General features: G+C 36.4%; 1 protein-coding gene across 3 annotated transcripts; it reads left to right on the top strand.

Annotated features, from left to right (window-relative positions):
- Window positions 1–6,965: 6,965 nt before the first annotated feature.
- Window positions 6,966–15,638, top strand: DPY30 (dpy-30 histone methyltransferase complex regulatory subunit). 3 transcript variants are annotated; one of them, XM_019653805.1, is made up of 5 exons: window positions 6,966–7,067; window positions 7,304–7,373; window positions 7,459–7,506; window positions 12,641–12,783; window positions 15,282–15,638. In XM_019653805.1, exons 2-5 carry the CDS (start codon window positions 7,338–7,340, stop codon window positions 15,352–15,354), a joined length of 300 nt encoding a protein of 99 aa, XP_019509350.1. In that variant the 5' UTR covers window positions 6,966–7,067; window positions 7,304–7,337; the 3' UTR covers window positions 15,355–15,638. The 3 variants fall into 3 exon arrangements, with proteins under 3 accessions (XP_019509350.1, XP_019509352.1, XP_019509351.1); XM_019653806.1 differs by lacking the exon at window positions 6,966–7,067 and adding an exon at window positions 7,092–7,203; XM_019653807.1 differs by lacking the exon at window positions 7,459–7,506.
- Window positions 15,639–20,670: the final 5,032 nt, after the last annotated feature.

Here is a 20,670-nt window from a genome sequence, read left to right as displayed (position 1 = left end):
TCAATTTCTGACTTCTCACTTTTGAACCCCACAGTACTTTTTGTTGTGTGAAATCTATTACATTTATACATGTATCATGTAAACAAGATGTATGTAACATGTATAATTTAAAAAAAACCAGCATCCAGTTTAAGAAAAACGAATGTAACCAGTTCCTTGAAGAACGCTGAGCCCCTCCCTAATTTCAATCTTTCTCCCCCTCTAGAGGAAGCCACTATCCTGAATTTCGTGCTCATCATTTCTTTGCCTTTCATTTTAGTTTTGCAATGTATGTAGTTATCTCTAAACATCATGTTGCATAATCTTGCCTGATTTTTACACAATTATCCTGCATGTTTTCTTCTTAATTAGCTTTTTCTGCTCAATGTTTAAGTGTTGGAGATTCCTCCTTGTTTTGTACAGCTATAGTACTTTTATTTTCACTGCTATATTCCATTATATGAATTTACCACAATTTATTTTACCATTTAACTGTTGAGGGATTAATGGATATTCAGTTTGGTGCCAGGATATTTTTTTCCTTATGTAACTAATTTTTTTTTAATAATTCATAGCTTTTATTTTTTTTTAATTTTTATTGTTAGTTTCAGGTGTACAGAACAATGCAATAGTTATCCTTTTCACCCTCACAAAGTAACAACCCCTCTTTCCCCCTCTATTGCCCTCCCCCCCCCGATATCATGCTTATCTATTACAATTCCATTGACTCCATTCCCACTCTCTACTCCATGTCCCGTGACTATATGTATATATAATTATAGTTGACATACAATATTATTCAACATCAGCTTCAGAAATACAGTGCGGTGGTCAGGCCTCTACACCGACTATGAAGTGGTCTTCCCAACAGGACGTGAGTCCATCTGGCCCCCTAAGAAATATTTACAATGTAACTAACTTTTTAACTTAATCAAGACATGGCCCAAAAGAGTGGTTCTGGAATCAGAATGTTTGCATTCAAATCCCTGCTCCAACACTTTCTGTGAGCTTGGATTAGTGACAGTTTCCATATCTATGTTTCAGCTTCCACATCTATTACATCATGACACAGTAGTAGGCAGTGCCTGCAATGAAGTTGTTGCTTATTTGTTGAATGAAGAATGGCCCTCTCATAGCCACATGTATTATATCCAACTAAAGCTGCTGACAAGTATCTGAGCGTTCTTTACTCTCTCCCTGGACTATGATTATCCTCATGTCATTTTTCTTTCTCTTAGAATTTCTTCTCTTCCTACCTCCACTGTCAAAATCCTTCAAGGCTTAACTGTAATGTTATCTTCTTGATTAATCCTTCCCTTATCACCTCCAGCAGAAATGATCCTATTTTTTAATTCTTATGACAATATGGTTGTTTTACTCAATGGCTCTTTTAATATATTGCCTGGCGTAATAGTTACATATTTTATCACCTCCTGATATAGATTATAAACTTATTTCATTGCAGTGGCCAAACTTTACACAATTCATCTCACTTTCTGCATCTAGCCTGATGCCTTGCTTTTGGTATTCATTTGATAAATATTAATAATTTGGAAAACAATTCAAAATGGTGATTGTTGTAGATATCTATTGTTATGTAATAAGCCCCTCCAAACTACCAGTTTAAGGTAACAGCTATTTATTTACTTACAATTCTATGAGTCAGCATTTTGGGCTGGGCTTAGCTGGATGGTTCTTATGCTAGCCTTACCGAGGGTTATTCATGCAGATGAAGTCATCTGATGGCTTGACTGGGGCTGGGTGACCTAGCTATCCTCACTCACATGTCCACATGCTGCTGGTGGCTATTGGCTGGGGTATGTGTCTCCAGCAGGATATTCCAGACTTTTTTATATAGCATCTGGCTTCTGAGAGAGTGTGAGTGGAAGTTGCAAGGCCTCTTGAAGCCTAAACTCTAAAGTTGCACAATGTCATTTCTGTTGCATTCTGTCATGAAAGCAAGTCATAAAGCCAACTCAAATTTAAGAGATGGGAAAATAAATTGTACATCTTGATGGAGGAGTGGCAAAGTCACATTGTAAAGAGATATTTGTAATTATAGGGATATATATATATATATATATATATATATATATACACCTGTAATTCTATATATATGGAATTCTATATAGAATTATTGTGGCATTTTTGCAAGTACTCTACCACCATGATTATATATAGAATTTCCTTTTACCTCAGGTTCACATTGCAGCTTAGGATGGATCGCTCATCTAAGAAAGCATATCCCAACCACTTTTCTGAATTATAAAAACCTTCTTAGTTTCAACCATGAGGTAAATTAACATACTTAAATTTAAGGAGACAACAACAACGCTGATGATGATGACTACTTGTACTAACATTTATTGAACCCATATTGTGGGCTAAGCAGTTTAACTTTTACTGTCTTATGTAATCATCACTATTTGAGTTAAGTGATGTTGTTTCCATTTTTTAAAAGAAGAAATTTGAGGCTCTAGTCATCTGTTACTTGCCCAACAGCATGTGTTAGTTATTGACACATCTACTTCAGGCCTTAAGGTGAAAATCTAGGCTTCCAGAGAAAAACATTTTTATATAATCTGTTTATATTTTATTAATTATGAAATAAATACATTTTTAGCCCCTGGAGCAGGAGTGATCTTTCATTCCTGGTCATCCAGGTGTTGAGTTTCTGGCCGTTGGCCTTCCACTTGCTAAGTCTCTGTTATCCAGTTGTACTTACTATTGACTGTGCATTTCTGTACCTTGGCCATTTTTTATTTTTTGGTATGGTAAAAATATGAAATTGAGAGTCAGAAAGACTGGGCTTGATATTCTGGTCCTGCCACTTAGTTGTGTGATATGGAACAAGTTCTTTAGTTAACTCCTCTGTAAAATGAACTGAATAAGAAATTACAAAATGAAAAAATAAATCTAAAGCCTCCAGCATAAGTCCTATAACATAAGAAAGCTTAATCAATTTATTTGTTTTTGTCTTGTACACCTACAATGCCATTTCAGAATTCAGAAAGTACTGGGATCTCAATTTTTAGTAATCTCAGTACACATCTTCTGCCTCTTGGAATTATATCCCAATCAAACGCATTTTCTGAATTAACATCTTTCTAAATTTATCTCAAGAAAAATAGTGCCTAAATGTTACCCTGGCCTTATCATCTGCCTGGACTGAGGATTCTAACCTTCTCAGCCATTTAATTTACAGTGTGACAGCCTCCCAGTTTTCAGATGGTAAGAACTTGCAGGACACTTAATCTTGAATGGAATCTGGGCCAGTGTCACCAGGACAAAAAGGAGGAGCTGAGTACTGTGCTAACTAATCCAGGACATTTGGTCACTTTATCACTTTAACCCATTAATCTATTTACGAAGTAACTACTACCAAATAGTTTTTTGGATATTTTAGCTCTACTTCTCTTTTAAGGAACTCCCTAAATCTTTAGCTTGAGATACGCTGGATTAGTTGAAGTAGGGACCAATGACAGATATTAAGGACCTCTTTTAAATTAAAAAAATAATAGTAAGTAAAATAAAATGGCACACCTAGAACCAAGAGAGGAGATGATTTTGAAAAAACCAGAAAACTTAAACAAAAGACATGGTTGGTGAGGGATGGGAGGAGTGGAGTAACAATTAGGGGAGTATCATCCTATAGCTGTGTTAATAAGCAGAAACATAATTGTGGACAATTAATCATTTCCCTGTATTGAGTTCACATTGTGGCATATGTTACTCATTCACTTGTTCAACAAATAGTTATTTAGCTTAGACAACATCCCAGGCAATGAGTAAGGTGCCAGGAATATAGTTGGGAATGAGATCAAATTTATAGTCTAATGCAGTGGCCAAAAAACTAAAATAACAACTAGCAGCAGTGGTCAGATATGTGAGTAGTCAGATGAGTCCCATGTGTGGGTGTGGAATTTTAAAAAATGCATATATGATGTGAATGATGGAGACCATGAGAAACTGGAGAGTAGCTTCCTTTATTAGATGGGATAGCTGTTAATCAGCTAGCTCCAGCTGATTTTTGCCTTTCAGTGTGGTCTACTGTTTCCAGATTTTAAAAGTATTTCAAGAGAAGCCAGAATTCTAATTTTTATGTGAAATCTATTGCTTAGGAGATGTGACTCAAAATTTAAAAACAAACACACCATAACAAAACTGAGATACCAGTTAGAGATTCTCTAGTTACAGAAGATTTGTTACTAGTGAAAGTGTGAATGAGCTCATGGTTTTGAAATAGTAATAGGTGTAAGAGCATACATTGTTACCTAACCTGCTCAACTTGATTTTTTTTTTTTTAAGATTTTTATTGGGGAATTGGGGGAAGGGGAACAGACAAGTTGCTGTCGTTTTGTTCTTCAGTCTAGTTGTGGAGGATGTTGCTTCACTGGCCCAAGTTGGCACCATCATTGCGCTCTTCCCGGGCGAGGCAGATCAGTCGCTGGCTTCCGGACGGTGGATCATGGTGGCTGCTGGCCGCTCACGCTGGCTGCTGGCTACACACAGTAGCCCACGGCAACCCACTGTAGCTGCACTGCAGCCTACACCACCGCCGGTGACTCATGGTAGCCCAGCTCCAGGTTGAGCTGTTGTTCACCATCTTAGCTGTAGAGGGCGCAGCATCACTGGCCCTCTTGTGGGATCCCAACCGGGCCCTGCTGCTCTTAGTTGGCATCCCAAGCCAACTCTTAACCAATGTGCCACTTTGCCGGCCCAGAAATCAGGTTTTAATATTTATTCCCAAATCAAGTGTTTCACTTCTACACATATTGTATTGTTCCTAAACAGGTCTTGCCTGTCTGATAGGTTAATGTTATATAAATGGAATTTGCACCAAGTCTTTAAAAAGGGGATCAACAGTTTTTCTTTCTTATTCTAGATTCTAGAGTTCTAGTTCAAGAATCTATAGCTACTATCTCCCTAAAATCCCAAGAAAGACAGGAAATCTACAGAGTAGAACTTTGATGCAAGTCTTGCTTTCCCTATAGATTCACTCCTTTTGAAAATATATTTATTGAATATAAGAAACAAGCAAACACAAAGATGACTATAATAAAATCTGTGCCTTTGAAGAGCTCAAAAGGCAGAATGAGGTAGGTACCATAGAAGAACATAACAGAAGCAGAGAGGAGTCCTGAACAAAGTTTGATACTACAAGTTCAAGTACGAGTTAAATGTTCTCATTATCAAATGTATTGCTTTCTAGACAGTACACATTATTGCAAATTTCTGTCATAATCATGGTTCCCAGGGTTATCTTCTTTAGAATTAATTCATATCAAAACTCAGCATTCTGCAATATCTTCAATTAACTTTATACTTCCTATTACTTTCTTGCTAATTCACTTATCATTTCCAGCTGTCACTTTTTTCTGCCCCTCTCTCTGCTGCTTTGGCTTGTTCTTAGACTCTTTCAATTAATAATGTGTAAATATAAAAACTCTAGTGGAGCTTCTTTGTAAACCACACTGATAATTCTTCTCTAGATTGAGAGAAACCTGGCTGATAGTTAATTGCTCTGTGCTGCTCCCTTCAGTCATTATTTTTATATTGTCTTTTTTTGTCTTCAGAAGTGTCAGAATTAATATCCAATTCTGAATATGGATCAACTCAATGTTGTGCACCTCCAATGTACCAGGCACTGTGTGAAATACAAAGATTAGAAGACAAGGTCCCTGCCTTGAAGTTCAGTCTAGCTTCCTATGCTACTAAAATTGTCAGTACTTAGAAAATGTAAATTAGCAGCTCTCAGTTACTTTCTGGAATTTGGAAATATATATTGAGTGCTTACTATGTATTGGGAAATATATGGATATATGACAATATAACAATGCACATAACTATTCTCTTAAGTTTCCCCAATTATTCTCTGGCTTTACTTGCTGTTACTTCCCACTCCTGAAAAGTATTTAATCTTAATTTGAGTTCATCTATGTACTAGTCAATTTCTATATCCTATACATATGCATCCATTATCTTTGCATTAGTTTTACATGAAAAATCCTCAAAGTGCCATATGGTAGCTGTCATCAATTACAATACTAATCAAGTATACATTATAAAACTTTAAAAATGTACCCACTAGTCTAGCTCCTAAACAAATTTCATTTACTTTAGATCTTTATCCATGCAGTTTTTAGAGTAGCAAAATGAAGTTGTAGTAGACCCTTTTAAAAAACTCAATGTTATAATCATAAATATTTACGTATTTCTAGTCATGTCTTTTAATGGTTTATATTCCATTATATTGATATGCCACAATTTAGTCTCCAAATAGTTGATATGAAACTTTCAAATTTTCATAAAGTGCATCTACAAGTGGGATTATTGAATCAAAGGCAGGAACTTTAATGACTATCACTTATATTTACATTACAATTATTGGAATGTATTGGAATTATAACAATCTGATTTCATAGATCCTGTTTGCTATTTACAAATTTTGTATAGGAAGCAAATTATTCTTAATATTTTTTACAAATACAATAGTATCAATAGTATCATGGTTTGGAAATCCAGTTAGTTGCATTGTTAATCTTGATAAAAACGTAAGGTAGCATTAACGTATTCACAGGTTTAAGAATTTAGGCTTACTACGAAACCCCCAAACACTGCTTCTTCCCCATGCTTTGGCTTTAGGGTAAAACTTGACATTCTCTTGAAGACTGAAGGCCTTGGGTCTGAGATTTTCTAGTAAAAACTATCCAGCAAGTGGTCTTGGTTCCGTGAGGAAGAGCTTCGGCAGAAGCTTTCAGGCAGCACCAAGGTCTGCCCGGGCCGACCTCTCCCTGTCAGCTGGGCTAGTCACTGGGTCTGCAGCTGGGGTGGTAATCCCCATGGCTGGGCAGGTCGAGGAATGATTCTCTCGTAGACCAGGTGGCCAGACTTTGCCTAGCACACTGCAAACCGTACAGAGTACGATAAACTCACATCGGGTCAGGATTCCTCCTAGCCCCAGGCCCGCTGGGGAGTTCTGCGCAAGCGCGGCAGTCGTGCGACAACCGTCACTTACGGCGGAAGCGGTTTGTGCTGGGAGTTGGTGGCGCGGTGCAGGGCTCTTAGAAACGGACGTCTGGGCGCGGGTAATCATCTTCCTCTCCCTCTTTCCCTACTTACTGTAGGTTCTTGGGACCGTGGAGCTTTCGGACTTGATGCGGATGTCGGGCCGTGGACTGTTCCATCCTGCTCCTCTACTGCTCAGGGTGCTTCCGCGCCCAGGTGGGGGTGAGGGGCGGGGTCGCAGGCTGGGCTGGGCTCCATCCTGGCGTCTTCGTGTTGAAATCACCTGGGTAACTCACGGTTTTTCTTGTTTTCCAAGACTGGTATCCGGGGACTGACTTGCAGGGTCCGCCATGGAGCCAGAGCAGATGCTGGAGGGACAGACGCAGGTACCAGTAGGCCTTGGATTCAGGGTGGCGATGTGCAGCGAGAAAGGGTGGCTGATGTCTCTGTGATCTGTGTTTTGTTTTATAGGTTGCAGAAAATCCTCACTCTGAGTACGGCCTCACAGATAACGTCGAGGTAACATGCCCAGTTTCTATGCGTCTCTTTAAGAGCTGGAGAAAACTCGGGATCCATTTTTACTAAGTTGCTTTGCACAAGAGAAAACTTTATCATATACCAAATAGTATCAAATTATGGATAGCTTGTTTCATTAGTGGTACTAACAGTGATATACAGACGTACAATTTAGTTTAGGGCCAAGAGGTTGAAATTCTGAAAGTGATACAAAAAAACAAACATACATTACTAGTGGAGACTGTTAGATTTTTTTTTTTTTTGTAACTGTTAATGCATCTGTTGGGATATTGCTTTGGAAAAACTGCACATTAAAAGTAAAAAATCCATTGTCTTTGTAGCAGAATTGTGTGTCGATGGAGTCAACATTTAATAAATAGTGATTTCTTTGCAAAATGCAGTAATCAGATGGAAGCCATACACATAGTAGACACTGTTTTTAACTTACATGGTAGAAGTTACTTTGTAAATGAATGAATAAACGATGGAACAAATGAATTAACCAGAGCTGGATTCAATTGGTTAGGAAAATAGAGGCTTCCTGAAGGAGATATGTGTATTTTACTACAAAAGGAAAGACATTATTGGTGATAAATTTTGGGTAAATGAGGGCAGGAGCATTTCCAAACAGTAATAATAGTAACAGCTTCTAATGTTTCTTTTACCATGTGCCAGGCACACTCCTAAGTAATTTGCATACATCTTCAGCTCTATAAGGCTCAGATAATTTGGGTAACTGGTCCAAGGTCACAGAGGTAAGTGGAGAACTATGTGTTAAACCTAGGCAAATTCACATTTTAAAAGTACAATTAAATTGTATTGACCATCTTGACTAACTCCTAGAGTTTGCTGGCATGCGGAATGACTACTTTGTGCCTATAAAATTGCTAGGAATGTTTATTGCTTTGATTCAGCATTAGGAAGAGAATTTGTTTCTTCATAATAAAGTTTTTAGTTGAATTGCTATGCTGAATCAGGTGAGGATAGTCTACACCAGTTTGTGTTCTAGTCATTTAAGAGACTCCTTTTTAGGCATCAGCATAGTCTTTTTTTGATGGTGCTTGTATATGAAGCCAGAGCCACGCTACTGTAGAGCAGTGATACCCAAATGCTTTTTTTCAAACCCTCAGACCAATTTCCATGGTAAAATGAGAAAAAATAAGGTGAATAGAGTGAGTGTTTTATAATGATACATTATTTGGTGATTGGTCTTCCTGCTTTTATAATTTTAAAATGCCTGTTCTTTTATGAATTAATGGTGATAGTCAAGTAATAATTAGGTTTATTAGTAAGTTTTTACTTGGCAAAATAGAATTAACAACCCTATGTTAGTTTCTTTATTCATTGTGTTGTTTTATTTCTATTTTACTTGTTTGTGATATGTGAAAGTCTGGAAGCCACTATTCTACAGCTGCTGCTTTTTCTTTTATGATTACACTTTATTTTCTTTCTTGTCTTATTATAAATTGTTCAGGTGGTTTATTTAGAGTCTGTCGTGTGCAAGTTTAACTTATCACAATTCATTGTCAAGTGGCATTATATCTTTTCATGTATAGCATAAGAACCTTACAACAGTAATCTTCCATTTCTTTTCTCCTGGCCTTTGTTACTAATGTTATCATATATTTTACTTCTACATATGTTATAAATCCTGCAATAGATAATTTGTATTTTTTCTTTAAAATGTCAGTTTTCTTTAAAGAGATTTAAACAATAAGAAAAAAGTATTTCACCTTTATCTACGTATTTACCATTTCTGGGTTCTTTATTCTTTTGTGTGGATCCAGACTTCCATCTGTTACCATTTTCCTTCCACCTGAAGGGCTTCCTTTAACACATTTTTGTAATGCAGGTCTGCTGCTAAGGAATTCTTTAAACTTCTGAATGTCTGAAAAGGTCATTTATTTTGCCTTTGTTTTTGGGATATTTTTGCTGGGTGTAGATTTAGTCCACTGTCTTCTGGTTGACATTGTTTCTGATGGGAAGTCTGCTATCATGCCTACCTTTGCTCCTTCATATTTAATGTCTTTTCTCTTGGTTCTTTAAAATTTTTATTACAGGTTTTAAATAATTTGATTATGATGTGTCTTGGTGTACTTTTTAGAAGTTTTTGTTTTTTAGATCTGTGGGTTTAGAGTTTTCATGAAATTTGAAAACATTTCAGCCATTGCTTCAAATACTTTGAAGTATTTTGTTTGTGCTTTCCTCTTTTTTTTTAAAGATTTTATTGGGGAATTGAGGTAGGGGAACAGTGTTGGGAAATAAGGGAAGGCAACCAGCCAAGTTGTTGTTCTTCAGCCTTCGTTGTGGAGGGCGCCATTCGCCATCTGGCTTCCTGTTGGCAGCTCGTGGCCTCTAAGCTCAAGGTGCTGTGTTCAATCTTAGTTGCAGGTGGGCGTAGCCACCATCCCATGCGGGAGTCAAACCCAGCAGCCTTGTTGTTAAGAGCGCACGCCCTATCCACTGAGCCATCCGAGCGGCAGCTCAGCTCAAGGTGCCAAGTTCAGTCTTAGTTGCGGGTGGGCATAGCCCACCATCGAACAGGCAACCTTGTTGTTACACCAGCTGAACCATCCCCTGTTGACATCTCAGTGACAGCTCAGCTCTGGCACAGCGTCATTGGCCCATGTGGGAATTGAACCAGCGACCCTGTTGCTCAGAGCTCACGCTCTTAAGCCAACTCTTAACCAACTCAGCTGGCTCCTCCTCTATCTTCTTGAATGTATGGAATAATAACAGGTTTAATGGCATTGCCTGTTCTATCATTTGTATAATTTCTGGGTTTTTCTGTGGATTGGTTTTTCTACTCATCATAGGTAGTGTTTTCCTGCTGCTTTGCTGATTCACAATTTCTTACAGGAAGCTGAGCATCATTAATTTTACCTTGTTGGGTATTGGTTGTTTTTGTATTCCTTCAAGCATTCTTTAAAAAAAAAAAACACCAAACATTTTTATTGGGGAATTAGGGAATGGGAACAGCGCTGGGGAATTGTGGGAAGGGGAACAGACAAGTTACTGTCGTTTTGTTCTTCAGTCTAGTTGTGGAGGACGTTGCTTCACTGGCCCAAGTTGGCACCATCATTGCGTTCTTCCCGGACGAGGCAGATCAGTCGCCGGCTTCTGGACAGCCGCTCACAGCGGCTGCTGGCCGCTCACGCTGGCTGCTGGCTACACACAGTAGCCCATGGCAACCCACTGCGGCAGGGGCTGCAGCCTATGCTGTCACTGGCAACTCTCGGGAGCCCAGCTCCAGGTTGAGCTGTTGTTCAGCATCTTAGCTGTAGAGGGCAGCGTCACTGGCCCTCATATGTGTGATCCGAACCGGTGCCCTCTGGCGTCCCAAGCCAGTTCTTAACCAATGCGCCACTCGGCTGGCCCCAGAGGTCAAACTCTTGAGCGAGCTCTTAACCAACTGAGCCACTTGGCCGGCCCTGTCTTTCTTGATCTACCTGAATTTTTAACTTCTCAACTGAGGGAAACTGCTGGGCTCTGCTTTGGTTCTCTCTCCCTGCATTGCATGTTGTAAATTCTCCAGGCAGGAAGCAGTGAGCTTGGGTAATCATAGGGCTCACCTCATTTTTTTCTTTTTGTGATCATTGTTCTACACCATCAACAGCTTATTGTTTTTTGGTAGTAGTTTGGGTATATATTTTTTAGATTAATTGAGGATTTTGACTTAACAAAATTAAGCATAGCAATTTGGCATATAGTCAATATTCAGTAAATATTTGAATGAAACAAATGAGAGGTTTGGTCAAGGAGTTTTTATAGGATCTATATGAGTTGCTTAGGCATTGCTGTTTCTTATTGAAGGCATTGAAATGTCATGTAATTGACAAGTTTTTGTCATATAGATATTGTCTGTTGAAATTGACCAATGACCAGTAAGTAATCCATGGGCAAATAAATAGCTATTTTATACATTAATTATGTATAGAAAATTATTTTCTTACTAAGTCTTAACTAAAATTAGATTGAAAAATCATAAGCAAAACTAGAATAGTTGCAAGCCGTAGTTGTGGGAAGTATCTTTGGAAACTATAGTATACATGTTGTAGATATGTGATTAAAGTTTCTTCTCACTTTTTACAAAGTAAATTAAATCTAAAAAAAATTAAATGTAGAAAAATATTTTTTGTTGTTGATTCATTTATATTTAGTTTGAGTATGTTTGGAGCAAAAGTTTATTTATATAGAAGTGTCCTTAATAGTGTTTTGTGTTCTAGATAGCTGATTATTTCTAAATTTCTAAAATGGTAGATTTTCAAAAGAAGGCAAAGTTTTTCAATAAAGTAGTTTTTGATACTCTGGATGTCAGATGAATCTATGTGAAAAGTCCAAAATTTGGGGGTTCTTAGGAGTAGAAAGTACAAGTCATTGTTTCCTAAATATCATTTGAATATAACATTAATCATCTTTTCCATATTAGTCATTTTCCCGTTTTTTGTTTATTATTAATATTTTTTCTTAAATCTATTCACTCTTAAAAATCATGGATGCATTTCTGTAAAAAAAGAAAGATAAATGGAAAAAACATTTTCGTTGTGGTAGAGGCTAACTATAAAAGTGAAAACAGTGGATACAAAACAGTGGTAATACATTTAAGTGGATTCTGTTTACAGTGGAAGGCTTTGAGCCTGAAGCCTGCTTGCTCCAAGAAGAGAGTTTTGCAAATATTAGAGAAGTGTTTAAGACATACTAGCACCAAGCTGCGACTTTGTCCTTGATATTATCTGTGATGAAAGAATTGAAGAAGGACTAGCTTTCTCACTGTGGTTCAGTGCTACTTAGTGTTCATGTCCAGATTTTCTGAAGTACATTGTAAGAATGTATTCTCATGAAAACAAGGAAAAGGACTTGCATTTACTTCTCAAAAGCGAGAGGAAAGGGAGAAAGAGTAGGATCTGGAGATACGACTTAAAAAAATGAGATACTATGGTGCCTTCAGAGAGAAGAAGCTTGAATGAAATTTAGAGATGGGTCTGATTTTATTTTGGCGGAGAGATTGGCAGTCAATACCAGTTTTCTAATCATTGACTTGTTTTTCTATTAGCATCATGTTTCCATTAATTTTTGTTTAGTACTCAAAATAATATAGTTATTTATAATGTTCGTGCATGTTTTTTTAATTCATTAGAGAATAGTAGAAAATGAGAAGATTAATGCAGAAAAGTCATCAAAACAGAAAGTGGATCTTCAGTCTTTGCCAACTCGTGCCTACCTGGATCAGACAGTTGTGCCTATCTTATTACAGGGACTTGCTGTGCTTGCAAAGGAAAGGTAAGATAATAGTGTCTGCGAAAGGAGTTACCAGAGAAAGCAAAATAAAACTTCCCTAATTGAAATATCATTAGTTAATATTTTTTTCCTATATAAAGAATTTATGGATGTTAAAAGATTTTTTTGTCAACCATAATCTCAGTTCAGACACTTTAATTTTTTTTTTACTAGTCTTAGTTCATATATATATTTATAAAGATTTGTAATCATGGTATACATGCAATTTTATATCATCTCCTTTTTACTTAATGTTATAACATAAAACTTTTCCCATATCTCTGCATAGCCTTCGTGATTATAATTTAAATTATAATAGTACCACAATTAATTTAGCCATTTTCTCATTGTTGACATTTAGATCCAGTTTCCTTTGTTATTCATCATCACCAAGCAGTTTATCTGTTTTCGTGCCTCTTTTGTTTTTGTTTAATTACCTTCTTATGATAAATTCCCAAGAATTGGTTTGCTAGTTCAAAGCACATGACTTTTTATGGTGTTTGACACATATTACCATATTTATGTCTAAAAGTTTATTCCTAGCCTCAACAGCATAAGTGGGGTTTTTTTCCCCAGCATGAGTGTTATAAAAATATTTTGCCAAGTTGTTTTAATTTACATTTATTTATTAACAAGATTATAGTTTTTTCTGTACATGTTCTTCCCCAGTAATTCTACCAAAATACTTTTGTGTAAGCAAATCCAATAAAAAAATTTCTTTTTAAGTTATATTAGTAAACATTTATTATGTGTAGATTATGTTTTAGTCAAAGAATAATAATGAACATTGTAGCAAGCTGACATAACTCGATAAGGAACTTGATGTAAATATATCTTACAGTTAGTGTGACTTATTGATTTAAAATAGGTATATTAATTTTTTGTGTAAAATTATATGATAAACATTAAATATTTGTTTTAGATTGTTTATAAAACAGGATTCATTTATGACTACAGTATGTCTTGGCTCTGCTACTGACAGTTGAAATATGGACATCTGTTATTTGTTCTTTAAAGAAGGCTAATATACTATGTTAGAAATTTAAATATTACTTTACATACTGGAAGAAAAAATTTGAAGTTTTTAAGTAACATGCTATTAGTAAATACAATTTTTAAGTAAGGAGTCTGGTAAAAGGATTCATGAAATTAATTTTTTTTTTTTTTTTAAGATTTTTATTGGGGGAATTGGGGATATGGGAACACCACTGGGGAATTGGGGGAAGGGGAACAGACAAGTTGCTGTCGTTTTGTTCTTCAGTCTAGTTGTGGAGGACGTTGCTTCACTGACCCAAGTTGGCACCATCATTGCGCTCTTCCCGGGAGAGGCAGATCAGTCGCCGGCTTCTGGACGGCCGCTCACAGCGGCTGCTGGCCGCTCACGCTGGCTGCTGGCTACACACGGTAGCCCATGGCAACCCACTGCCACAGGGGCTGCAGCCTACGCCATCGCGGGCTACTCACGGCAGCCCAGCTCCAGGTTGAGCTGTTGTTTAGCATCTTAGCTGTAGAGGGCAGTGTCACTGGCCCTCATATGTGGGATCTGAACCGGGGCCGTCTGGCGTCCCAAACCAGTTCTTAACCATCGCGCAACTCGGCTGGCCCCATGAAATTAATTTTGAAAAATGTTCTCTGACTATGCAGTTCAAAAGGCTGTTTAAAGGGTTAATGGAATGTTTCAAGATCATTTTAAATCAGTTATCAGTATGCCTTTTCCTTGTAGGGCTTAAATAGGCGTTTCCCCGTTTTCATCTTTGGATTTGTTTTCTCAGCAAGGATAATTTATGTAAAAGTGGTAAATATGAAATAACACCCCTTAATTTTAAATGTTTAATTTCTCAGGTGTGCTGTGTGGTGGTGGTATTAGAACTATTTATTGCTTTAAATTATTTGAAGAAAAATAGAAATGACTTCTTAAAAAGAAACATAACACAACTTGTTTAAATGAATATTGCTTCCTTTGATTTGTCACTTGGGGAGTTCATCTACATGTCTTGGTGATGCTGCAGCCTTTTTACTATATTGTTTTTATATTGTTTTTATATTCTTATTGAAGGATAATACTCAAATAGAAAATTAAACATTGTAGGTATGCAGCTTGATGAATTTTCAGAAACCAAACGTACCTATGTAATCTGCACTCAGATCAAGAAACTGAATACTACCGGCACTTCAGAAGCCTCAATTGTGGTCCCTTCAAGTCATTATGCCCTTGGGTAATCATCATCGAGTTGTTAGTACATCTTCGAAACTTGTGTTTTATTGTAGAATTGAGTTCATAACCAGATTTCAGCCATACAAAAATTTCAGTTTCTTTAAACTACATTCTTGGCTAACCTACTTGCCTATTACGTTTACTATATATTTACTACAAATTGCCTTTGAGTGTAAAAAGAAAATTAAACTTTAAAATATGTATTTTTATTATGGAACGGTACATTTAAATTAACACATCCAGAATATATAAATTTCTAAATTTTGGATTTTTTTTTCCCTTACAGACCACCAAATCCCATTGAATTTCTAGCATCGTATCTTTTAAAAAACAAGGCACAGTTTGAAGATCGAAACTGACTTATTGGGAAGAACAGAAAAAATTTGGTTTCTACTGTAGATTTACATGATTAAGAGGCAGCTTTAATTGCCATGATTTCCCCCCACCCCTTTTTGGAGTATAAGAACCTTCAGGACAACAACTCATTACTGGAGTTGCAGAAGAATACATATTTCCTTTATTTTGATTTAATCACCATACTTATTTAATGAGTATTTTGTGCAATTTTTTTCTCCGACTGTCTTTAACTTTGTTTTTAAAATGAACTTCAAAATAAACTAAAAACATCATTATTTTAAAGTAATTTTGTTCTATATAACAAGTATGTGGTTCATTGGTTTTCATGACTTGCTTCTTGTGTCTTAGAATGTTTCAGTTTTACAACAGCATGAGAGTACATCAGAGTCAAGTGTAATAGTAAAGAAATAATCAGTTTTCTCCAGTGTTGTCCCTGTACCTCTTGGAGGGTGAGATCTTCAGTGTTTAACAACTATCATAGGTGATTCTGATGCAGAATAAAGTTTTAGTTCTTGTATAAGCACTACAGAGAGTTTACAATATCCTCCCATGCTATCGACCTTGATGTTAATAATATAGTAGCTATCATTGCAGTTCTACGTGTCAGGCACAGTATTATTTTAAATTATCACTAATATGGCAGCTCTGCAAAGTAGATATTGTTATTCACGTTTTGCAGATGAGGAAACTAATTTGGAGAGGTTAAATGACTTGCTCAAGATCACACTGCTGGTAAGTGCTTGAACTGGCTGGCATTCAAACGTACTTCTACCAATGTGTTGCTTATAGCTAAATGAGAAGTACTTGTGCTAGTTAACATCATTGCTTTTTTTTGCAATAAAAAACACCAGCCAGTCCTTTTTTTGGGTCTGCTCACTTTGTCCTATGTGAGGAAATTGAGGTAATGCTCTAAGAGAAAATTGTCTGAAGAGAGCCGGGAAGGAAAAACATTTATTAGAGCAGTAGCTAATTGGGAGTGATTTGCCCCCCTCTCCCCAGAGGATATTTGCCGATGTCTAGAAACATTTTGTTGTCACAACTGGAATAAAGTGGGGTTCTACTGGCATCTAGTGGGTAATGGTCAGGGATGCTGCTAAATATCTTGGCAATGCACAGGACAGTGTGTGCCTTCCCCATCCCTAAAATTATCCAGCACAAAAGGTCAGTAGTGCTGAGTTTGAGACACCCTGCTTTGGAAGCATGTTAAAGACTTGTGTTCAAGTTAAACATATGAAGGTAGAGTTAGAAATGGAATGCTGATGAGGCAAGTCATACAGTTTAGTACCGGAAAAACTTATTTCAGTAGGAGTGATACTTGGAGGTGATAACAGTTTTGATTTACATCTACAGACGTATATATTTGCATAGGAAAAACCAGGAAATCCTGAAATCTACTTGTATAGTAGTTTTCACAAGCATTTCCTCAAATTTACTTTGTTTGACTAACTCATGTTAATCTGCCTGACTTTTTAGTGGTATTTCAATAGTTGAGTGAGTACAGTTGGGTAACCTTTTAGTAAAGCATCGATAATTTTATCTTAACAGTTCTTTAGCAATTTACATCAGAACCATGATGTAATTTTAGCAAATTACATCAGAGCCACTTGGGGGGAAGTTTAATATGTAAATATATACATATACAAATATATTAAAAGTCTATATAATATATTTAAATATATACCTGGGCTCTGAAGAGCCTGATTCAATTGAGATAGAGCCTGGGCTTCTGAATTTGACAACTAAGACGTTCTGATATATATTTCTGGTTAACGGCCACTTAAGTAATGCAGTACTCTGTCTAGTGCTGCATTACTTGTAGTGTTATATTGAGTTATATTTTAGATAGGGCTTAAATTACTCGATTTTGAAATTGATACTTTTTTTAGTAAGGGCTGAGAATAGGCATGTCTTTTGCTGGCGGTACACATAGCAGTTAACATGTGCCAGGCACCATGCTAAATACTTTTCATGTGAATTGTCATTTAATCCTCAAAACCCTGTGAAGGAGGTTTAATTTTAATACCTCGTTTTTAGATAAGGGAAGTGAGATTTGGTTAACTTACTGAAGGTTACAGGGGAAGTAAGTTTGGGGCAGGGAAACAAACCCAGCTTAATGTTATATTAGCTCCCCTTAATGCTATATTACACTGCTATAATGTCAGGTGGGCTTACATTTTTCTTTGGGGTGGGGGATCTGCCCTTATGTGTGTATAGTAGAAGTCCTCTTATTGGGCTGGTAGATGAAATTTCAAGTGAGTCACAGTAGGGAGTCATATCATAAACGACACTGAACTGTTTTTTTTAACCTAGAAATATCAGTCTGTTAAAATGGTAGTACAGTGTTTTGATTTCAGTCTTTTCTCTGGGTATGGGTTCTTTGATTGGAATTCTGCATCATTTCTTCCATAAACCACTCCTATAAAGTATGGTCTACAAATTTCAGTTTCAGACCTTTTTGAAAGAGTAAGATTATAGACATTTAAGAAGTAATTTGTAGAATCCTTTTTTTTCCCCATTTTATTCCAGCTTCTGTCATCTGCCTATAATTTGACAGTTGTTTTTATTGAGTCTTTCCAAAGCATTCCACTGAATTTTTATGTAAACACCTTTTGGATTGTATGTTTGTATTTCATTGATTTATGTAATATTTAATTAGATTATGTAATGGCAGTACCTAGTGTAACTTATAAATAGGTTGGAGAACATGACCCTTGTTATGCACACAAACCTAGGAGGATAGTGCAATAGTGTGAGAGTTTCCTAAAAAGTGTAGTCTACCAGCTTCAAGAGTTCAGCTTGTGGTGGGCATTGTTCAGTGTATTTTACTATGGGAGTGCAGTGTATCACTCCAGTAAATTGGTTAAATAGAAATCAGTGAAGAAAGCTTTTATATTTTGATGAGGTGTTTTATGTGCAGCTGGCAATTATAGAACCAATTCCTACTCTTTTTTTTTTTTTTAGCTGAGCCATCCCGCCACCTGTTGGCAGCTCACGGCTGCTCAGCTCGGGCTGACTTGAACCGCTGTTGCTCAGAGCTCAAACTCTTGAGCGAGCTCTTAACCAACTGAGCCACTCAGCCGGCCCCAATTCCTACTCTTTTGACTGCTTAATTTGATGGGAAAGATACTGTTTAGTAAAAAAAAAAATACAGAAATAGAGTAAGAAGCACCGTATCCTATAGAGTGAATTATGTTGCTAGGTGGGTTAGTGGCAGGACCAGTAGAGTAAATCAGGAATAGATTCCTGGAGACCTTGAATTGCAAAAAAAGAGAAACAGTTTGGATAGAAGGTGATCATTGACCTAATTCTGATGAAGCTAGAGGAAGAATATTGAACCTTTGTTTAAATCTCATTTAGGACAAGTTATAATGGGATTTTAAGATTGATAACTTCCTGTTAGAGACATGATAGAATGGTTGTAGGGATAGCATAAAATATTGTAGCCAGGTGTTTTCCTGGACTGAATTCTACAAAGGCATTAACAAATTGGAGGCCTGATACATTATCATCACACATTGTAGAAATGAGGGACAAAAGATGAAAGCTATAAGTGGCTATCACTGAGAATCCACTTATTTAATCTCTGGATTTAAATTGGAAAGTAGGAAAAGTATATATTGGTGGAAAATGGATCACCAGAGTTAAAAAGGGCAGTCAGATGAATAGATTTTTAATTTTTATTTTATCAGCCTTTAAAAAAAAACTTGAAATCTTTTGACTCAGTTCTATTTCATTTCTGGAAATTCTAAATATAAATAATAAATTTGAAAAAAAGCTTTATATACAAAATTTATTCCAAGAAATTGGAAACATGAATTTTCATCTTATAAGAATCATATATAAAGTTCTTAGCCCTGTGTCAGGTACTTAGTAAGCATCTAATAAATGTTACTTACGAAGTTAGGTTTCTAAAGAAGAAAGGGGCAAGGTTGACTGATTCTGTTAAAGAGTACCAATTTTTTTTTTTTAGTTGAGTCATCCTGCCACCTGTTGGCAGCTCAGTGGCTGCTCAACTCGGGCCGGGACTTGAACTGCTGTTGCTCAGAGCTCAAACTCTTGAGCGAGCTCTTAACCAACTGAACCACTTGGCTGGCCCCTAGAGTACCAATTTTAATTGAAATCAAAAGAGCATGTTTATGCTAAACTCTTCTCTCAACCTTGATTTGTTCAAAACCCTGTGGTATCATCCTAGAATATCTTTCTGAATATATATATATATATATATATATATATATATATATATATATATGGTTTTTAGTAATTAGGGGTCTCCTCAAGCTGTCAGCAGCTGTGAATAAATAACATCTAAAAAGTCAATTTAATATTGCCATGTAGATTCCAAAGATCAAGCCTAAAGATGTAAATAAATTATTTTTGTAAAGGTAGTATATATATATGGCACAAAATTCAAAAGATACACAAAGATGTACATTGAAAAGGTTAAATCTTTTTCCTGTCCTTGTACCTCAGCCACCCAAACAGTTACTACCAGTTTGTGTATCCTTCTACAAGTATTCCATATATATACAAGTGTATGAGAATATAAGGACTTATTTTACACAAATGGTAGCATACTTAACACATTGTTCTGCAATTTGCTTTATTTATTTATTCAACTCTTTCCATACCAGTATATTACCACCTCATTCGTTTTAAGGGGTGAATATGTATGTATACACCTTAATTTAACAACTCATATTAATGGACATGGTGGTTGGTTTTTTATCATTTGCTAGTACAGAACGCTGCAGTAAATATTTGACATGCTATTTCAGAAGATATATTGGGTTATTAATGTTGGGTTTTGGAACTAGTGGTGCCTTATTTATTGAAGGTCTGTGCTTCATAAAGACTCTATTAATGAAGATTTCCTTCTTGCCCTTTACTATGCTGTTTATGAAGTGTCAAACCCAAATCCCTGGTGGATATCATGGAAATTGTTAATTATAACATGGAAATTGTACAGTATTGCCAAACAGGCTTCTTCTGGGATACCAAGTGAGTATTTTGTATTATATGGACCTTCCTTAATTTAGGGGAGGTGGTAAGTGAATAGTTACAACTTATTTCTTTCAAGAGTCTATCCTTAAATAAAGTAGCCAAAATAAGATGGACAGGAGGAGTAATGATAGGATATACAGAGCTTTCTAGAGATAATAGAAGATCCTCTAACCTTTTTACTTCACTTGGCATTGTGGTCTTTGCTGAGTTTGACCAGTAAGAAATGAGAAGCCTCCAACTGAGCAGTTTAATAGGATGGAAGCTTAATTTTAAATTAGATTACTAGTTTGGAATGAGACCTAGGAGTGTTGCTAGGA

The sequence above is a fragment of the Hipposideros armiger genome, unplaced genomic scaffold (assembly GCF_001890085.2).
Source record: "Hipposideros armiger isolate ML-2016 unplaced genomic scaffold, ASM189008v1 scaffold_207, whole genome shotgun sequence".
NCBI lineage: Eukaryota > Metazoa > Chordata > Mammalia > Chiroptera > Hipposideridae > Hipposideros > Hipposideros armiger.
This window is presented reverse-complemented; position numbering and strand designations above follow the sequence as displayed.